General features: G+C 36.0%; 1 protein-coding gene across 1 annotated transcript; it reads left to right on the forward strand.

Moving 5' to 3' along the window:
* Window positions 1-5,567: 5,567 nt before the first annotated feature.
* LOC121969878 (coiled-coil domain-containing protein 12-like) lies at window positions 5,568-17,352 on the forward strand. Its single transcript, XM_042520171.1, has 5 exons — window positions 5,568-5,689; window positions 6,404-6,569; window positions 16,726-16,858; window positions 16,944-17,058; window positions 17,138-17,352. The coding sequence occupies exons 2-5, from the start codon at window positions 6,412-6,414 to the stop codon at window positions 17,152-17,154; spliced, it is 423 nt and encodes a 140-aa protein (XP_042376105.1). The 5' UTR covers window positions 5,568-5,689; window positions 6,404-6,411; the 3' UTR covers window positions 17,155-17,352.
* Window positions 17,353-20,420: the final 3,068 nt, after the last annotated feature.

The following is a 20,420-nucleotide window of genomic DNA, read 5'->3' on the forward strand; positions in this document are numbered from 1 at the left end:
GGTCAACCTTGACCCATCTGGACTTCCTTCCTTGCCAAGTATCCAGTCAATCCTTTGACCTACTTGGACTTCCCAACACCAGATGTCCGATCATCCTTGATCCATCTGGATTTCCTTCCTTGCCAAGTATCCAGTCAATCCTTTGACCTACTTGGACTTCCCAACACCAGATGTCCGATCATCCTTGATCCATCTGGATTTCCTTCCTTGCCTGGCTTCACTCACCAGGACTTTCACCTAGCTTCACTCACTAGGGTTTTCCATCTGCCTAGCTTCACTCACTAGGACTTTCCATCTGCCTAGCTTCACTCACTAGGACTTTCACCTGGCTTCACTCACCAGGATTTCCTTCTGCCTAGCTTCACTCACTAGGACTTTCGCCTGGCTTCACTCACCAGGATTTCCTTCTGCCTAGCTTCACTCACTAGGACTTTCCAGTCAAGTATCCAGTCACTCCCTTGACCTACTTGACTCTTCTTCAATCAATATCTTATTGTCAAACATCTAAACCCTAACCAAGACTCAGCTTGGTTAACCAGGTCACCCTTGACCTGAGGGATATTGCACCAACACTCCTAGCATGTGATTTGTTAGAATTAAAATTCTTAAACGCTTTTCTCATCTTCCTTACCATATATGCTTCTTGATCGCTATCCGTTGAAGCACTTGACTCCTCGGAATTGGAAGATGGTGGAGATGGAGATTTCTTCTTCTTTCCTTTTTCCTTGTTTTCCATAAGTGCTACTCCTCTTGATCTATGGGCTTCTCCATCTAGCCCTTCAACTCTAGTTTCGTGGAGCTCCATTGTTGGGAAGAATTCATCTATAGAAAATTTCTCTAGATCTCTTAAGATGTAGAATGAATCTACAATTGAGCTCCAAGTTGTGATTCTTGGGAAAGCATTGATGACTTTCATCATTATGTCACAGTTGGAGAGACTCCCACCTACACTTGTTAGTCCATTCAAAATTTCCTTAATTTTAGAATGAAGTGTAGATACCTTATCTCCTTTTTCAAGTTTCACATTGTTGAGTTGAGTTCGGAGGAGATCTCTTCTTGCCAACTTTGCTTTCGATGTGCCTTCATGAAGCTCTACTAGTTTTTACCACAAATCCTTGGCACTTATATAGTTTCCAATCCTTGTTATTTCTTGTTGAGGAAGAACGTTTAGTAGATGATGCAAGGCCTTTGAATTTTCTAAGTGCTCTTCCTTTTGCTTCTTGCTCCATCTTGCTTTGTTGATTATCATGTTGTTTTCATCCATAGGTATCTCGAAACTGTTTTCCATAATTAGCATAATATCAAAATCGATATCGAAAAATACCTCCATTCTCTTTTTCTACCAAGAGAATTCTCCTTCAAATTTTGGTGGATGGATGCTTGAACCAACCATTTTGATGAAGTGCTCTTCTCAGCAGTTAGTCCATTGAAGGGTGTCCTCACTCTGATACCACTTGTTGGGGATTTTGTGGCCGGCTAGAAGAGGGTTTGAATAGGCTAGGTCACCCCAAAGTTGATTACTTCTTTACAAGAAGGTTAGTGCGTAACGGAATATACTAAAACAATGAAAACAATAAAGAAAGAACGCAAACGCTAACAAGCTCGATGTAACATGGTTCAGAGATTGCTTGCTCCTACTCCATGGCTTATCCTTGAGGTAGGCGATCCTTTAATCCTTCGGTGGATTAGTCCCCCACAATCTCCGGCTAGAGTTTTCTCCTTCTCTGTGGAACAAACTTCTCACAAAGCTCTCTTCTTCTTTACAAGATGAAGTTTAGGTTAAGGAGGAAGAGAGTAGGCTTTGGAAGCTTGGAGGCAAAGACTAGGAGAGTTTCAATCAAACCAGTAACCTCCTTCAATGCCCCATCTAAAAGGGGAGGGATTTGAATACCTACTCACTTAACTTGGGTTGCTCACATCAAAAAAGGGGAGATTGTTTGAACCCCAAGATGTTTTGATGTGATCAAACAAGCTAAGTTAGGTCCTGCGTTGTCTAACCCTTGTGTCTAAGTGTGCAGGAGCTTAGGAACACAGGAAGTCGAGCGGAAGACGCGGCTAGTGAGAAGGACGGCACGGGAGAGAGCCGACGAGCTCGGTGCGTCCGAGGGATGAGGTGACCACGATAGAGTACACTGGTGGACGAGAAGAACGTGCGCGGCGTTCAAGGGACGAGAAACCGGGAAGGAAGGTTGCTCGAGGAGAAGACCAAAATTTGGGTTCGGATGAGCCCTATTCCGGATGGCCGAGATCACCCAAGCTAGCGGAGCTAGAGCGAAAGACCCGGACCGAGACGAGCTGAACTGGAGTAGAGGTCCCGGATCGAGAAAAGTCAACTCTGTTGACTTTCCTAGTCCAGGCGCCCGGACCAGTCCGGGGTGCCCGAAACCACTCCGGGCGCCCAGACTCGGATTTTGACCAGGATCGCGTCAAACGTGATCTGATCGTTGGGGGATAAAATTTTATCCCCTCAGGGCGCCCGGAACCCCTTCGGGGTGCCCCGACCAGTGCTATAAATATAGCCATGATATGCATAGTTAAATCAACTCACTTGTAATCAGTTTTCTCTGTGCTTTCATTTCTGTTCTTTTTATTTGTGCTGTCAACGCTGTAAAGAGGCTACTCCGCCCGAAGGAGATCATCAGATAGTGCGTTTACTTTCCTTGGATTAGCAATCCCCTGATTGCAAACCAAGTAAATCTCTTGTGTCTGGTCTTTTCATTTAGTCTCTTCTTTTTATTATTACAAGTGTCTGTTAATTAGTTGAATATCTGAGAAAGGTATTTGGTTTAATTTTTGTAGGGCAATTCACCCCTCCCCTTTTGCCGGCCTCCAAAGGGACCAACAGTTGCTGCTCCACCATTTTAGCAGCCCGAGTTTGTATCAACATGCCCAACTCCTCCTTTGTCAGTGTCATAGTCATGAGTCATCCATCGTCTTCCATCTCTACGTCTTGGATACAGATTGTGTTCCCATGGACGACGCTAATATAATCCTGTCCGAAAACAGTGAAGACAGTTAGCTAGGGATGTGGCTCAACGGTTGACCTTGTGAAAACTCCTCTCCGATCTGCAAAACCAAGAATGTTAGTGCTAGGCCAGGGAAGGGGTCTCTGACATTGATCCTCCAACTCTCAAGTCAATCATCGGAATAGTAGAAAGACAATAAAGAACTATAGTAATAGTAAAAGCTCTAGCACAAATAATGCATACCTCCGTTGGTACCTGAAGCCCCCTTTATATAGTGCTCCAGTAGCAGATATGCATGTTTCTTAAGACACGTGCACATTTTCCCAACTATCCTATGAAAATACATGTTAGAAAAGTATCTTTGACACCATTTCTTAATAGGGCGTGCAGATCCCTAAGATGACAGTGGAAGATTCTGTTGTACTATTTGCCTGTTGACTATGTCTTGTTGTCAGTGACACCAACTCCAAGAAGGATACAATGAGCTAAGCAAGAGGTCTCACTGTTTGGCCGAGCGGGAGAGTCGATCGACCGGGATTCCTCGCCCGGTCATTCTCAGCTGTTCTTCTCCACGATCGCTCAGCTCTATAGGTGGTTCCTTGCGTGACCGACCATGCGGTCCGCTCGAGCTAACCTTTGCAGGGTCGTCATAGCCGAGCATCTGATGACCTTTCTATAGTCGACTGGGCCAGATGAGCGATTTGCTCAGATGAGCCTCCTGATCGAACGAACCCTTTAGGCCCACCTGGCTGCTAGCTTGAACAATTTTGATGACCAAGCGGTTCCTTATTTTTGATCGTCTTGACTTTGACATTCATGTCAATTACTGTTCCTACTTTTAATTCATATTTGATAGGCTCCCTTTATTATCACGTCAGATGTTATTATGATTATTTGCCTTTCTTTATATTTGTAAAACTCCTTAATTATTTTTATTATCAAAAAATCATCCTTCGTTAAAAAAATTATTAAAATATCGCTTCATTTTAAATTTGCTATCTAAAATATTCTTCGTTTCATGAGCAACTTTATCAAAATTGCATTACTTTAGAGTAGCTTTAGTACATGTGTCAAAAATAGATTCGATCTGTCTCAAAAATATCGGGCTAGGATTGACAGCTTTCATATTCGAATTGAAATCAGATTAGAGGTTTTTAGATTGGTTTATATGTGGATCGAATTTTTAAGTTTGGATTGATCCAGATTGATTCATTCGAATTGAGGATTTAAGAGTTTTTTAAAGTTAAATTAAATTTTATTTTTAAAATGAGATGTTTTACGTGTGTATAAATATGAGAATGTTACTATAATAATAATAAAATATTAAAATAAAAATAAAAAATTATAAAAATGGGAGGATTATTCAGATTAATTGAGTTATCTAAGTTTGAATTTAAGATTTTTAAATTGAGTTTGAATTCAGATGAGATTCAAATTAATTTTTTTTTATAATATTCTGTTTTGATCCAACCGGTCGTTGAATTGACATCCCTACTTTAGTATGCCATATCATTTTTAAACAAAGATCACCCAATTTTAATTAAATCTATTTTAAAAGGGGTAGAGATATTTTAAGTATCTTATTGTTATAAATCAAATCAATTAATTTGAAGACATCTAAATTGTAACCTAGGTATTCATAATTCAATCTCTAGTTATGAAAGTATTTATAATAATTTTTATGGAGCCAGATCGATCAACTTTAGGATGTATTTGGTTGGAGATTATCCTTGATGATCTTGATTATCCATCCAAGTTATCAATGAAAATTTTGTTTGATTTAGGTAATCAATGATTTCCGAGTAATGTTTCATGTTCGACATATCAGTAAAGGGACATGTAACCCGGAATCGGAAAACCTCGGAAAATTGAGGTTTTCTTGATTCCGGGGTTAACGAAATTTTTTTACTCAAAATACCCTCGAATAAGAGAAAAATGTGATAAAAAGAAAAAAATATAAAGGAAAAATTAAAAATATAAAAAATAAAATAAAAAACTTTAAAAAAATTAAAAATGTCAAAAAAAAAATAAAAAATTTAAAACACATAAAAAATGGAAAATATAAAAAAATAGGAAATAGAAAAAATTTAAAAAAATTTAAAAAATGTAAAAAAACAATTAAAAATATATATAAAAATAAAAATAGGAAAAATAGTAAAAACATAAAAAAAATAAAAAAATGTAAAAAATAAAAAACACCATAAAAAAATTTTAAAAAATACCCATAGCAATAAAGAAAAACGTGAAAAAAATAAAAAAACCGTAGAATTTAAATAATAATAATAATATATATGATTAATTTTATAATTAAGGATAATATAATAATCAAGGTTATATATATATATATATATATATATATATATATATATATATATATATATATGATAATTTGAATTAAATGTATCAATAATTTATAAGATTAAATAAAATTATCAAATTTTTTTTAAGATAGATAAAGCCGGAACCGTAAATGATTTTAATAATTAATTTTACAGGAGATGACAAATATAGGTTTTTGTTTTTATTTTTCCATTAAAAAAAAAATTGAAAATAAAAAATATTTCATATATCAAAACAATTCCGCTAAGTTGGTTTTCCCTTCTCGACAGGCCTCGTTACCGGTTGCCACCTGACAATCGATATATCTCGTGGTCCCGTATCTTGTTACCCTAGTCTCCATCCGCCTCTGCCGACGTCACTGCTGCCGCCCTCTCGGCACTCAGGTTCGTAGCTCCTTCTTCACGGCCTCTTGTTCTCTCCATTCTCCCTCCTCCGGTCCTGCGCCTTCGCTTCACAATTGTGCTCCTCTCTGACACGCCATTCGATTTTGTGAACGAAATTGATAGCACAGTTTTAAGGATTTTTCCTCCTTATTTCGAACTAAGATATGGCAAAGCAGACGCTAGAAATCTCTTCCTTTCTCACTTGATAGGATTTAGATTGTAGTTCGTTATCTGTGTTTCCCCCTCCATTTTTAGCGATCTATGTTGGATAATTTGTGTTTTCCCCTTATTGGGTGGACCGTGGGCCGATTTTGAAAATGCATGGCAATTCAATTTTCTCTATGCGAAGATTTGGGGTTTTCCATGCGAAATTGGTAGTTGGTTTGAGCAGATGAAAAAAAATGCCTTCTTTTGGGAAATTACTTGGAAGTCTCATGTAGAAGGATCCTCACTGGCAAATTTGTGTTCAATATTTCTTAATGTAACACTATTTTGTTGCAATATGATCCTATTTCCTTCATCTGGCTTGTTATTCTTTGGTATTCACAGAATATATTGTGTTTCATGTAGAATTGAAGCCATGTGCCATAACTGACACAGACAATTTTCAACAGCAATTCAATGTTTCTATTACTCGCTTCTTGTGCCATACTAGAAGATTTTATTATGGGATGTGGATTCAACATACTAATTTATCTTATAACCATGAACCAGGACGTGATATGGATACAGAGGAAAATGCTATTGAAAAAGCTGCTGCTGAACGCCGTGAACGGCTAAAAACTCTTAAAATGGCCAAAGTGCTTCTAGAAACACCAGATGATGACACAAAAAAGCATGATAGAAATCTAGAAGATGCTGAGGAGACTGAAGAGGACGAGTAAGTCCTACTCGCCATTCATGACTTTGTTATTAGTATTATTCTGCTATAAGAATAAGTTACTTAGGGATCACAACCCTACAACATAGAACAAGAAATGTCTGGAGCAAATCATTAGGTCTCGTTAGTCTTCATTTGTTCAAACAGGGCATTCTGTTAGTAGGGAGCATGATAAACACTTTTTGACCCCTTTAGTGGTGCAATATATATTAAGGATTTGCTTATTCGTTTAGGAAATGATAAATTGTCAGAGCACAAATAGTTTATCATCCTATTGAACATAGTTGTGAAAAATGCGCGCCTAGCTGCTCCTAGGCGCAAGGTGCAATCAGGCGTGCCATTTGCGCCTGGGCAGTGACCCAGGTGCAATACTTGAATGAAGCACTCGCCTTTTGAGAGGTAAGGTGCGCTGAATGTACAATTTTCCTCTCCGTATTGAGGTTTTACCTTGATGATAATGATATGGTTGCAAAAGATGATGAAGGTTTTGATGATTTGAAATTTGTTTTTTCTTTAATTTGAAGTTTGATTTTGATATGAAGATAAACTATTTTAATATTTGTTTGTTAGTGAATTTTATTTTTACATTATTGTTTAATAGTTTATGAAATATTTGAATTTTATTAGTGAAATATTTTAGCAGAAATTTTTTATATATGTTTGAATTGTAAAAATTTATACCTAAAACGTCTTACTTCGGTAAGGCTTGCGTCTCACCTTGCGCCTAGCGCCTCAGGCCACACAACACCGATACACTTTTGGGCACCTCACGCCTTAAATAACTATGCTATTTAATAAGATCAGTTCAGTTACCACCATGACAATTTTATCATAAAACACATGCACATGACACAATCTGTAACTATATGCTACCATAAAGCATGGAGAAAGATAAGATAAACAAACACACGTTATTGATAAATGTTTTTATTGAAAGCATTTAAAGACAAACTAACATTATACCAAAAGAAAATCAATGTGAAAAGAAATGAGAAAAAATGAGGCCTCAAAAGATCAGTGTGAGAAATCCTATGATGGATGGATATGCCTTAGAATTGACACCTGTCTTCTCAATTCAACACCCTTTGTATTTGCCTCGGCAAACCGAGAGGCAAAAACAAATGGATGTCAGCTAAGGAAACAGGTGAGATTAATGTAACATAATGTATGTGTTGGGGAAACAATGCTTATATGTGATCAGATTCGACTAGGGTATTTTAAAGTGTTAGTAAGAATTTAAGTTAGGTTTTGTCCGTGTTACAACACATTGCATCAAGTGTACAGGGACTTGGAATAATGCATATGGATTTTGCAAAGCTGGTTAACAACATGGTCAAGTTGGTGTTTACTCAATGACTTGATGACCCAGAACAAGGTGGAGTTTTAAACATGGAGGATTAGATGACATAGAACAAGATCAAGGAGCGTGTGTATTTGATGGATCAAAGATATGACATGTGGTGAACTCTAGGCATGGAGCATTTAGTGGTTATAATTGAGATTGACAATCCAAAACAAGGTGAACTCATAGGCATGGAATATTGGATAGAGGAGTGAACTTAGGGAGCTTGGTGCATTTGATGAATCAAAGGCCTGGAATGAGGTGAACTCTAGGCTATAAAGTGGACTCTAGGGCATGAAGCATTGGATATTGAGGCATGAAAGCTATTAAAGATTATTAGAGTAATTGTAGTCTTAGAGCTTTTATCTTTGGGGAACATCATTTTAGACAATGTGTTTAGCTAGTAACGGTAGATTACATTTAATTGCAATTTGATGGAGAGTAATTTGTCCTAAGTCATGGCTTGCCGACTTAGTTCGGTCCTAGGACTTTTTGTAAACTATGATAGATGTAAGCCAAGTGAAGGAGGGACTATCGAGGATCCAATTGATTTCAATCAATTAGAGCATGTCAATCTACTATTGAATTGACTAATCGTGAGGGTTTGGTAAAGAAAATGATTCTGTTTGAGCAACAATCAATGAATATGATTCCAGTTGACTAAAGCATCGAATAGTTGACTGGAGGTGAATTCCAATTGAATGACAATATAGTCATTGAATTTCAATTGGTGGACTTTCTCCCTCTAGTCGATTAGAGGCGAATGAAATGGAGTCATTGGAAAGCTTGTTATATAAAGCTCTTGTGGAGCTTTAATCTTGACAAATTGTAGAAAAATTAATCTCTATTCTCTTGTGAACAAGTGCTTAAAAGTTTCCAAGGGCTTGAATCAAACTTGAAGACTTAGACTCAAGATCTTATTAATCTCTAGCTTTATTTTTAATCATCTTTGAGAGAGGAGAAATCATTGTAATCATGTTGATTGGAAGAGACCATACTTGTCAAAAGCGCTCGCTTCGCTCGATTAAGTGCGAGGCGCAAGCTTCACGCTTCGGTGAACTCGGCAGCGCGACAAGTATAGGAAGCGTGCACTTTGTGTAAAAGCGAAACGTTCGCTTTCGCGCGAAGCACAAAAATTTCCTATTTTGTTTGTTTTTTTAAAATAAGTTTAAAGCCCTAAACCTTTTTAATCTTTATCTGCTTCAAACGTTGCCTCTTCGTCTACCTCACGTCGCCGCGATCGCCTTGAAGGTAAGCTTCGTCGTCTTTTTTGCTTTGATTCTTCCTATGAATTTTCAAAGCATCTCGGTGAATCCTGTGGCTCTGGATGCGTCGCGCTGTTGCAGGACGCTTCTAATGCCGCCGGAGGCGTCCAACGACGCTTCCGGCACCTCGGGACGCGCCATGGCAAGCTTCTGGCAGCACCGGAGGCATCCTGCGATGCCTCTGGCGGCGCCGGAAGTGTCCAACGCCTCCGGCGTCATGGTCGCAATCGCGATCGTGACACTACTTTTCTTTTTTTTTTTAGATTTATTAAATCAAACAACTCCTAACTTAAATGAGGGATTAAATGGGGTATTTCAAATAGATTTTTATAAAGCCTATTTAAATTATTCTAATAAAGTATATAAAAATATATTTAAAATAAAAAAATTAATAAATCTTATTAATTAACATAAGTTAGATTTAAAATTTCTATAAAATATATTTAAAATTAAGAAAACCTAATAAATTTTATTAATCACTATAAATCAGATTTAAAATTTATAAAAAATATATTTTAAATATAAAAAAATCTGATTAATTTAAATAAATCAGATTTAAATATATAAAAAATATATTTAAAATTTAAAAAAATTAAAATTTTTATTAATTCAAATAAATCAGTAAATCAGATTTAAAATTTAAATATATAAAAAATATATTTAAAATAAAAATCTAATAATTTTTATTAATTCATATAAATTAGTAAATCATAGTTAAATTTATAAATATTTATTTAAAATAAAAAATTCTAATAAATTTTATTAATTCATATAAATCAGATTTATATCCTATAATTAATTTTTTTTTTCATGTTTTATATTTTTTTATTGATTGATTTCAGTGGTCTTGATTCTTAACCATGCCAACAATTCCATCAACTTGAAACGATATTGCTTGGAATTATGCAATATTTTCAGATCCTAAAAATCTAAATATTGTTAGTTGCATTTTTCTGGTAAAATAACAAATGGTGGCATTTATCGACACAAGCTACGTTTAGTTGGGGGCAATAGAAAGAGGTTGAATGAACGGACGTTGATGGTGAATGATTATATTTACAACATACCACAAGTATTGAGCATGATGAGAGAGTTTACTGGACAGAGAGACATGGTAAGAACCACTAAGACACGTTTCGCAACTGTTTTTTTTTTACTTTAAAGCGGTTTCATATACAACAAGCAAATATGAGAAAAATGTTTACATCTGAAAAGTGGGCAAATAGTCGATTTTCTAAAGAGGCTATAGGAAAACGTGTAGCAGACATGATATTGATGCATTCTTTTTGGAAAAATATGATTTTTTCATTAAAAGTTGGTGGCCCATTGGTGAAAGTATTACAGAAAGTATTACCGCTGGTAGACGGTGAAAAAAGGTCTCCTATGGGTTATATTTATGAGTCAATGGATAGGACCAAAGAAGCTATCACTGCATCATTTAACAATAATGAAGAGAAATATCAGAGCATTTTTGAATTTATTGACAAAAAATGGAACGTTCAACTCCATCAACCTTTGCACGTAGTCGGATATTTCTTGAATCCAGAGTGTTTTTACTCAAACCCACATAGAAAATGATACAGAAGTGATGGAAGGTTTATACAAGTTCATATCTAGACTGGTGAGAGGTGAGGATTTACAAGATAGGCTCACAAATCAATTGGAAAAAATACTAGACTTTTTGGTTTGCCAATGGCTATCCGACAAAGAACTTTAAAATCACTAGGTAAATTTATAAATAATATATTGTTCAATATCAATATTGGATGGTAATAAAGTTAATCGTATAATTTATATGTTTTTGTATTTCAAGCTGATTGGTGGTCTTCTTATGGTGCATCAACGTCTGAATTAAAAACATTTGCAATGAAGATTTTAAACCTCATACTCTTCTTCAGGCTGTGAACGTAATTCGAGTATTTTTGAACATGTAAGTTGAAGTTTTTTTATTCATTTAGGCAGTTGAGTTGCCTTTTAGTTGGATTGAACGACCATTTCTAGGTCATTAGTTATGAAACCACCTATGTTAGTACTGAAAAGAAAATCGCTATGAAGTATAAATTAGATTACCATCAGTATATTCTTTTTCGATAACATCTAATATCAGGACATGCATTTCATTTCTGCGCCAATAGTGGCTGCTCAAGTTCCATTTTCGGAGGCGTGGCTTGGAGACATAGAAGTATGTAAAGAAATTAATAGAAATAAGGAGAGAGATGACAAGAGAACTCACAGATTCTATTAATTCGATAGATTACACAAGACCACAAGACCCCAGTAGAGCTCGGGTTATGCCTGATGATCTGCAAGGGGAGGAGAGGAAGGGTTACTTATAGGTAGGGAAACGATGAATTGGGTGCTCATTGGGCCCCATCATCATTCATCACTTTCCTTTCTGATAAGAACGAATCCTCTTTTTAGATCACGAATATTTTTCTTTAATTCGTGTTTGCACACTTGTCCATTAACATAGTACTACAAGCCTTTTTATAGGTCATGAATCTATCTTACAGTACATGCTTTATTGCTTTATTGGACTGGTGATGGGGCCACCACTTTCGCCTGTCTCTTAATGCAAGAAGTTTGCCATTCTTTGGATTGAGTCTTTTGTTAGGTTCTCGGCTGCTTCCAGCTGTTCATCAATTTGTTTTGTAGTAGGGTACCAGTCTCTCCAGTAACTATCCCTGGTGCTCCTACTTTTGCATTCTTGTAGTTTTGTAGTGTGGAGATTTCTGAATTGTTGTATGGCCAAGACGGTTTGCTCTGAGGCTTTCCTTTGGAGTTGTATAAGTTGCTCCATGATGTCGTCATGTTCAGCGAGTCGTATTCGTTGTCGTATTCGTTGTCATAGGTAGAGCAAGAGGCTTTTGTATCGTTCATCGAGCCGGTCAATGTTAATAATATATGGATCATTTGTTTCCGAGCCTCCTTGTTGGGCTTCCTCTCTACTTCTTGTAATGCCACGGCTACTAGGCCTAGCTTGTCTAGTGTCTCCGCCTGTTTCGACCATTCTGCAAGAATAAGAGAATTAATTAATCTTGAAAGGGCATCGACAAGCTGATTATCCTTTCCTTCAATATGTTCAAAATTAATGTTTATGCCCGTTCCAGTGATGTAGTCTCTGAAGGCTAGCCCCTGACTCGAGAGGGTTAATTTGTTGTGGATTTTCTAAAGAAACTAATGATTGCTTGGCAGTCTGTTTGAATGATTAACTCTTTTTTATCTAGGAAGTAGATTTTGAGGGCTTCAAGGGAATTCATGACAGCATAACTCTCTGCGCCTATTGTGGATTTCGGGGGATTATATTTGCCACTAGCATAGGCGTATATCTTTTCTGAGCTTCTTGGGTCATGTTTTTGTAGTTCTATTTGCATATTCCACCCAACCCTCCATGCAGCCGTCTACTTCTAGAAGAATAAAGCATTCTTCTGGGGGTACTTCAAGATCTGGTAGGTTCTTGACACTCCCTTTATTGCTTTTGACTAAGGCCCAGTCTTGGTCATTCATCCGTTTATTCCCCTTTTGGCTTATTTTTGCATATAGCGGACTTAGCATTTTGCCCAGGTTAGGAATGTAGTTCTTTGCATAATTTAATAACCCTAACCAAGACTGCATTCCTTTGGTAGATTGTAACTCTTTTTTCTGGAAATCAGCAATCTTTGAAATGATATGGGGTTGTAGCTTTATTCGTCGTTCTCCGAGAATAGCCCTAAGGAATTCTATTTTTGTTACTGCTACCTTCATCTTTGTTGGACTTAGGATTAGTCCATTTCTTTGGCATATATTTAGCATAATTTTTAAGTGCTGTGAATGTTCCTTTGAATTTTGAAAGAAAACCAGGATGTCATCAATATATATCGCAATGAAGTCTTCAAACAGTTGTCCATTTTTCTTTGGAAAATGGCAGGAGCATTTTTCAAACCGAATGTCATTACAAGCCATTCATATAGGCTGCCTGGGACCCAAAAAGCAGTCCATTCAATGGATTCTGGGTGCATGACTACTTGATGAAATCCGCTTTTGAGGTTGAATTTAGAATATATTCTGCTATTGCTGACCTTCTTTAAGATGGTATTAATTCCGGGCAGGCTGTATTGATATTTATGAGTGAGATCATTAAGGCGCTCGTAATTGAAAACCATGCGCTCCTTGCCTTTGATTTCTCTGTTTGTTTTTGGATCTATAATTATGCCGGAATTAATTATAATAGCGGTAGTTCTGTGACGGCTCTTGCTTGGACGAATTACCTCAATATTTAATAATGCCTTGACATGTTTGGAAAAAGCCTCCTGCTGTGGGGTTAAATGCTTAAGTGGCAGATCCTCAATAATAAAGTCTGGATTTTTGATATCCAAATGACATACTACTTGGTTCTTGGACCAGTGTAAGAGAAGATTTTCCCCGATAAAACCTTGTTCTTTAAGATCTTCTAATATAGAGTGGAAATCTTCCTTGAATTCTTGCGAGGATTTTTCCGAATAATGAACCATTTCCCGTATATGGATATATTCTTCTTCTTCAAGTTCTAGTTCTTCGATGGCTGTTGCAGATGTTATTGAGGGCAAAGTATTAATTATAGTAAGATTTTTATAGAAAGTTACAATGTTATCCTCGATGCGTACTCCACCATGCATCGCTATAAGTTGCAGCCTATAATCATTTGTATGTTGTCGCCCAAGATCATAGGGAAACTATATGTGTAGGGAATTCTCAATATGTTTTCCCCAATATACATTCTTCCTTGTCTTAGCTTTTGTCCGGCAGTTTGTTGGGAATTTATACCGCTGAATTGTACAATGAATGTGTTTTCTTCTAATGCTTCTTTAGGGACCAAATTTTGGTCAACACAGCACGTGGTTGCTTCCGTGTCAAGAATAGCTTTGAGTGAGAACCTGGGAATACCAGAAATTTCTATTTCAATAGTTAGGTTGTAAAACATGTTCTTTACTAACCTTGGTCCCTGACTTATTGAGCAGCTGTTATTTTGCTGGTGGTTTCTTCATATAATATACTGACAACCTCGTCATTGGTATCATCTTCAATTTCTAATGGCGCTTTTCCCTTTTCCATGGATGCCAAGTCTTCCTTTATGTGTTTCTCTAGCAATAGCTCCTCATATAGTGTTTTATAGTATTTGCTTCCTTTTGTAGCCGCCCTATTTCTCCCTGACACTATGTAATATAGTACTGCTCTTGTATGAGGTTTTGAGGGAAGAAAGGTGTTGGTGCAGCCGGTGCTACTGGAACCTCTTTGTTGAAATAATAAGGGCCACATAGGTTACATACAGTGATAAGGCACTCAGGGCAGTGAAGCCTTGCCCTTTTTACCGTGGCTCTCATGCAGCAGGTACAGTTAGTCGGTTGTGGGGGGTAGATTGGCTCATTTGAGTGCCAGTTATGCAGGCAATTTAGTTGTTCTTCTGTTACCTTTGCCTGTGGTCTGTACCCTCCATCCGCCTGTCCTAACATAAACATAGATTCAGTACAGTTTAAGGTTTGGATTGACCTGTGTAATTCCCCAAGGTCATCTTCTCCTTCTGAGATACTAAATATAGCGTCACTTTAAGCTTCTCCTTCTTGGACAGACATAATGTTACAGTCATCCGGAATTTCTAGCTGTTCAAATACGGCTACCCTCTTTATGTTTCATTTGTCATTAGGGCATTCTCTGGCAAAATGACCTTTTTGCCTGCAGAGGTAGCATTTGCATTTCTTGTCTCTAAGCAAGTGTTTTCTCTTTTCTATTCTAGCATGTGAATCATAGGGTTTACCTTTGTATGTTCGGCTTCTTCGAACCCCGTATTTTCGCTGTTCCTGCCCTCGATAGTACCCTGGAATGGGTATTTGACTACAGAATGATAAATTCTTCAAAGATCTTTTGAAGGTTGCTTCTTTGCATTCCTATTCAAGAAATTTGTAAGCAAATAATATTCTTGGGAATACTCCAACGGTGAGACCTGAGTATTTTTCATCAAAAGATGCTTTAATTCTGCTGCCTAAATTATTCGGCACTTTAAACCAAAATTTTTCTAAGAGTTCTACTCCGGTATATAGCCTTCCAGTTTTTGATGCTAACCTCATGTAATCGTTCATATATTTGACAATGTTCTTAACATTGTCGTAGGAGAGTTTTTCTAAGTCTCTGTACGTAGCATCCTGAATAGCAATTGATCCTTGGGTAGGGTCTTCGGAGGAAAATACCCCCCTCATTTGTGACAGAATGTTCTGTGTTCCTTCTCGTCCGTCCGCAATATTAATTAAGGCATCATACTCATTTGGGTATGTCATCCTCCATTGGATCCATGCCAGCTTTTCTATTTTACCAAGTAGATTTTTCATATACTCTGCTTTGTCTTTTGGGTCGGTAAAACCTTGAATTGCAACACGGTTCTTGGTGATAGATTCCCATCTAGAGAATACATCATGGAACAACCCCAAATTTTCTGGAATAACAAAAATAGCTCCTCCCTGCTGTTGTGCTGAAGGAAGGGTCCACATTTCATCATTGTGTTCTCGCTTAAACCTTATGTTGGTGGTTGGTCTTTGTTCCGTGATAGGCCTAGATGGGCCTTGTTCGATTCGGGCTGCTGGTGGGTATCCTGGTGGCCCCATCATTGTTTCCTACGGTGGATTATATGGAGAGGTTATTGCCGCGCTTGTTGTGGAATAAACTTGTTGACTGTCTTCCACTAGTCTTCTGAGGCTTGGGTAGTCCATTTCTGTATCAAGGCCTACAGCTACAGCTTTTGTATTAAAGCCTGGGTTAAGGCCTACAGCTACAGCAATAATATCAGGGAGACGTTTGGCTGATAAAGAAACTACATAAAAAAACTTGCTGATTCTTCTTTCTGATGTCACTATGCTCAAATGCCAAGAATGTAATGTACATCATCAGATTCGTGTATTGCCTTGTACATCATTTCTCTCTACTGATATGCATGCTATAGGTAATAAGAATCACATGGATGAGGGGTGTCAAGGTAGATGTACAAATATATAAGGATAAATAGGATAAAAAATATGAATATTAGAGCGAAAGTCGGAGTTGTACCTATTAAAGGAGAACTTTGAGAGATACATTTAAGGTTGTATGGGCATGTACTTAGGCAATTAATAAATGTCTCAGTTAGGCAATGTGAGACCATGATAAATGCAGACATTAATAAAGAAAGAAGATCACAAAAGAATTGGTTAGCAACGATAAAATAGGATAACATTTATTTAAATATAGCAGAGGATATACTAGGGGATCTAGCCCAAAAGCATAGGAGGACCCATATAATGGATTCCACTTAATGAGATAAAGCCTTAGTTTCATCCGAATAAGCTATTCCACTGTTTCATGCCTTGCAGTTTTATATTCATATTCGAGATTTATATTTCAACATCATTAACATTTTCATTAGCTGGCGTTTGTTTGCTGTATTTCTATTTTTATGTTTTACTACACAATTTATTTTAGTTTTGTGACAAGATATCTTGTTTTCATAGGATCAGAATTCTCTCATCTCCAGTTTAAAGATTTACTTCTGTAATTATATTCTTGATAGGGTCCCAAGTATGAAGTTCAGAAACTACCTTCCTCACGACAAGCAATTGCAAGAGGGCAAGTTAGCTCCAGTTGTGCTACCGAAATTTGAAGATCCAATTGCTGCTGCACCTTTAGCACCTGAGAAAATCGAGGTACTATGATAGCAAACTAGATTTCATCAGAAGACTAAAGTTGCTTGTATTTCAAGAGTGTTGATCAAATCTTTTCACTGTTTAGGATCCATTTCTAAATATCGCCCCAAAGAAACCTAACTGGGATCTGCGACGAGATGTACAGAAGAAACTGGACAAGCTTGAGAAGCGAACGCAGAAAGCTTTATATGAGCTCGCGAGTAAGTGATTGGGTATATATTGATGGATTACTTGTGCTACTCCCCTATGCTTATATGATTTTGTTCTTCTTTGATTCAGAAGAGCAAGAAAACTAAGTAATCTCGGCCGGTGAAGACTGATATGACAATTTACTGCATTCCAGTAGATTGCATAGATAATGGGCGAAGTTAGGAGTGAATGGAATAGCAGTGTCGAGTATTTTGAAGTTCGTATGTTAGAAATTTGATTCTCGATAGTTGGGAAGTGTAATGTTACTTTTAAACTATATATTTATATATATAGTTTTGATATCATGTGCATTTCATCTTAAATTTGGATTTGAGACTTTTTTTTTAATGCTTAATACTATAGTTTAATCTTTAAATCTTAACAGCAAAAGTTGATTGGTATAATCGACATAATCAAAAGTTCAAAAAAAAATTAAAAAAAAAACATTTCGCATGCTATGAGAGGTGTTGACGGTTGTCATTTTTATTTTCATATATGCATCTTTTAAGGCTAAAGTACTTGTTTTTATTTTTAAAAATTTTAAGTTTAGGGTTTAAGGTTTGGTATTTAGGATATAGTATTAATTATGTGTAATTATTTTTATTTTTTTAAAAAATTTAGGATTTAAGGTATAGTATTTAGGATCTGTATTTTTTTTAGCATCAGATTTAGGGTTTATAATTTAGAATATAGCATTAATTGTGTAATTATTTTTTTTAAGTTTAGGATTTAAGATTTGGGGTATAATATTTAGGTTGTGTAATCCTTTTTAACATTTTGTTTAGGGTTTAGTGTTTATGATTTAGTATTTAGGGTGCATATGTTTTTTAGGGTTTAAGATTTAGAGTTAAAAATATAGTGTGTGATGTACAGGATATTAGTATTTCATATATTATATCGTGAATCTCATTTCGTGTACACCTAATTTTTTATTTTAATTTAATTTATTTAATATTATAATTTAACTTTTAAATTTTAAAATGGTATACCTACGAGTTAAAAATAGTAAATTAAAAAAAAAAAAAAAAAACCACACAGATCCCATCTTTTGTTCCGTCACCAACTGTAAAAGACCTTGTAAAACACCTAATAATAGGTCTAACAAGGAAAGTATGACTTAACATACCAGGGATGACTTGACTTATTCCTGTCAGAGGATATGAATTTATGTTTTCTAAATTTGTACCTCACGCTACAACAATAGTCCGAATTAATTACCAGAATGCCTCCCTAATTGAACACTAGAAATAATAATTGATAATGTTGATTTTTATCCGGTCATTGATAAAAGATGAACGGTAAACTTTGTCCAAAACAAGTTTATAACATATGCCTATAATAAAATTTTTAATATTGTCATTCCAACAACCCACTAGGTACGTGGCAGTACCCAAAATGTTCTCTTTAAAACTAGAGTATCTATTATGGAAACCTACCAGTCTTAAACAACCTCCTACTCTTTCCGATGGTAGAAAAGGCTTGGTGATCAATGAATCAATTTCAGACTTAGTTTTAATAAAAACTCCGAGTATCTATAACACAGGACGAATCTCAAATATAAGAGTTTGGTGTTTGGTTAATATTTATGGATATGAATTCACTTACACACTTTTTTTTTTCTCTGCTAGTGGAGCCACTAATTTCACTATTGACAAAGTCACAATTTTCTGTATTTTACCTCCAACACTTATTAAAACTACTACTCAATTGGTCAATATCTAATTCGATGACCAAAAACTCTCATGTACAGTTTGTTACCAACATTCATTTACGATTCTATAGTAACTGTGACACTTTTAGCTCTCCCCTTTCTCTGTCTAAATTATGAATTAAACCTCTCCTTCACCTTAATATCCACTTAATCTTAGAACTTAATTTCCTTATTACTCTTGACGGTGCTTTATTATTTACTAGACTATTAATAGGTGTTATTAGGTGTTTCATATATAGTCATGTTATGCTAGTCCTTGCATAACAAATATATATATATATATAGAGAGAGAGAGTATCAATTTAAGGTGGTTTCTGATTATGGGAGACAAATATCAGGATCCATTTAAATTTACACTAGTCGGAAAAATCTACACTGAAAAATATATTGGCCAAAAGACATAAGAAGTATTTTCTTTCCATTCAAATATTCTACTTAGCATCCTACCCTCCGTCAATACTATCATAAGAAAAATGAAGAATGATTGTAAAAAACAAAGATAGCCCTGCACCTTCTACAGAATCATCAATTTTACCCCCTTCATGGGGACAACTGAAGAAGCTAACTTATAATAATATGATGAAAATTTAAAAGCTTATTTTTGAGACCACTAACTATCACTATGACACGACCAACACTAAAACAGATGTTCCTTATCTTTAGTCACAAAAGAAGATGCTCGAACTTCTCCACTGAAAAGATTCATTCTTATTTGATGACTCAATTAAGTTGGATTACTTTTCCTCCTTTTCTCCATAGGCATGCGTGCTTCCTTTTCTATAACCTTGTGGCCTGCATGCTTCAAGCATCGTTGATTGCCCACACTTGAAGCATCCTCCATAACTCTTTCCCCTCAGTTTGTACTTATAAGTCAATGTGTATATTTGTAATTTCCTAACATAGATGTTTGTAATTTCCTAGTTTGTATGGTTTCCTGTAAAATCCCTATGACAACTTAATAAAATTTCTATTTCTTAACCACAATTTAGAAATCGAGTGGAAATAAATTTTCGTGCTACACTATTTTCTTAGGTACTCGGGCAAGAGTCTATTCCATTTAGGATGAAGTAGAAATGGCTATCCTAGAGCAGAAAAATCCTTCTTATAGAGGTTTTTACTCATTAAACAAAGCTTGAAGCTGATAGAAAAAAATTAGACCCTAATTTGGTCATCAGCACTATATTTGAAGATGGAAAAATTCAACCAGAAAAGACTTATTATATGGCAACCATTGAATATGAGTCTAGTGGTAACTACTTCCAAAGTTCTTCCAAAATGGGTTATAATCCTTTAATAGAAAACTTTGATGACATATTACTTACTCCAACTAAAAAGACACTACAAAGGCTAATGGATTATCAATCACTTGAAATCCTTCAAGCCAAAGTTGGAAAAACTTTAGAAAACATCTTTTATGGGAAGAACAATCTACCAGAGCATATTTCAACTTAATTATATTCAAACTCTTGGAGAAAATTCTACTTTTCAAAACTTGGTAGAATTATGTGAAGCCCTTAAATAGTTTTATAATAATCCTACTCCTAATATTCATATTGTCTAAGCAGAAGAATATAACTATAGACTACAATGAGTAAAGGTTTTCCTCAATGTGATACTCTAGACACATTAGTACTAGGATGCAGGTGTCAACTTTCTTATACT

The sequence above is a fragment of the Zingiber officinale genome, chromosome 4A, assembly GCF_018446385.1.
Source record: "Zingiber officinale cultivar Zhangliang chromosome 4A, Zo_v1.1, whole genome shotgun sequence".
In the NCBI taxonomy this organism is placed as follows: domain Eukaryota; kingdom Viridiplantae; phylum Streptophyta; class Magnoliopsida; order Zingiberales; family Zingiberaceae; genus Zingiber; species Zingiber officinale.

Coding starts and splice junctions, on each gene's coding strand:
- LOC121969878 (XM_042520171.1), top strand. CDS start 6,412: ATGGATACAGAGGAAAATGCTATTGAAAAAGCTGCTGCTGAACGCCGT. Junction 6,570..16,725: donor GAGGAGACTGAAGAGGACGA/GTAAGTCCTACT, acceptor TATTCTTGATAG/GGTCCCAAGTATGAAGTTCA. Junction 16,859..16,943: donor TAGCACCTGAGAAAATCGAG/GTACTATGATAG, acceptor TTCACTGTTTAG/GATCCATTTCTAAATATCGC.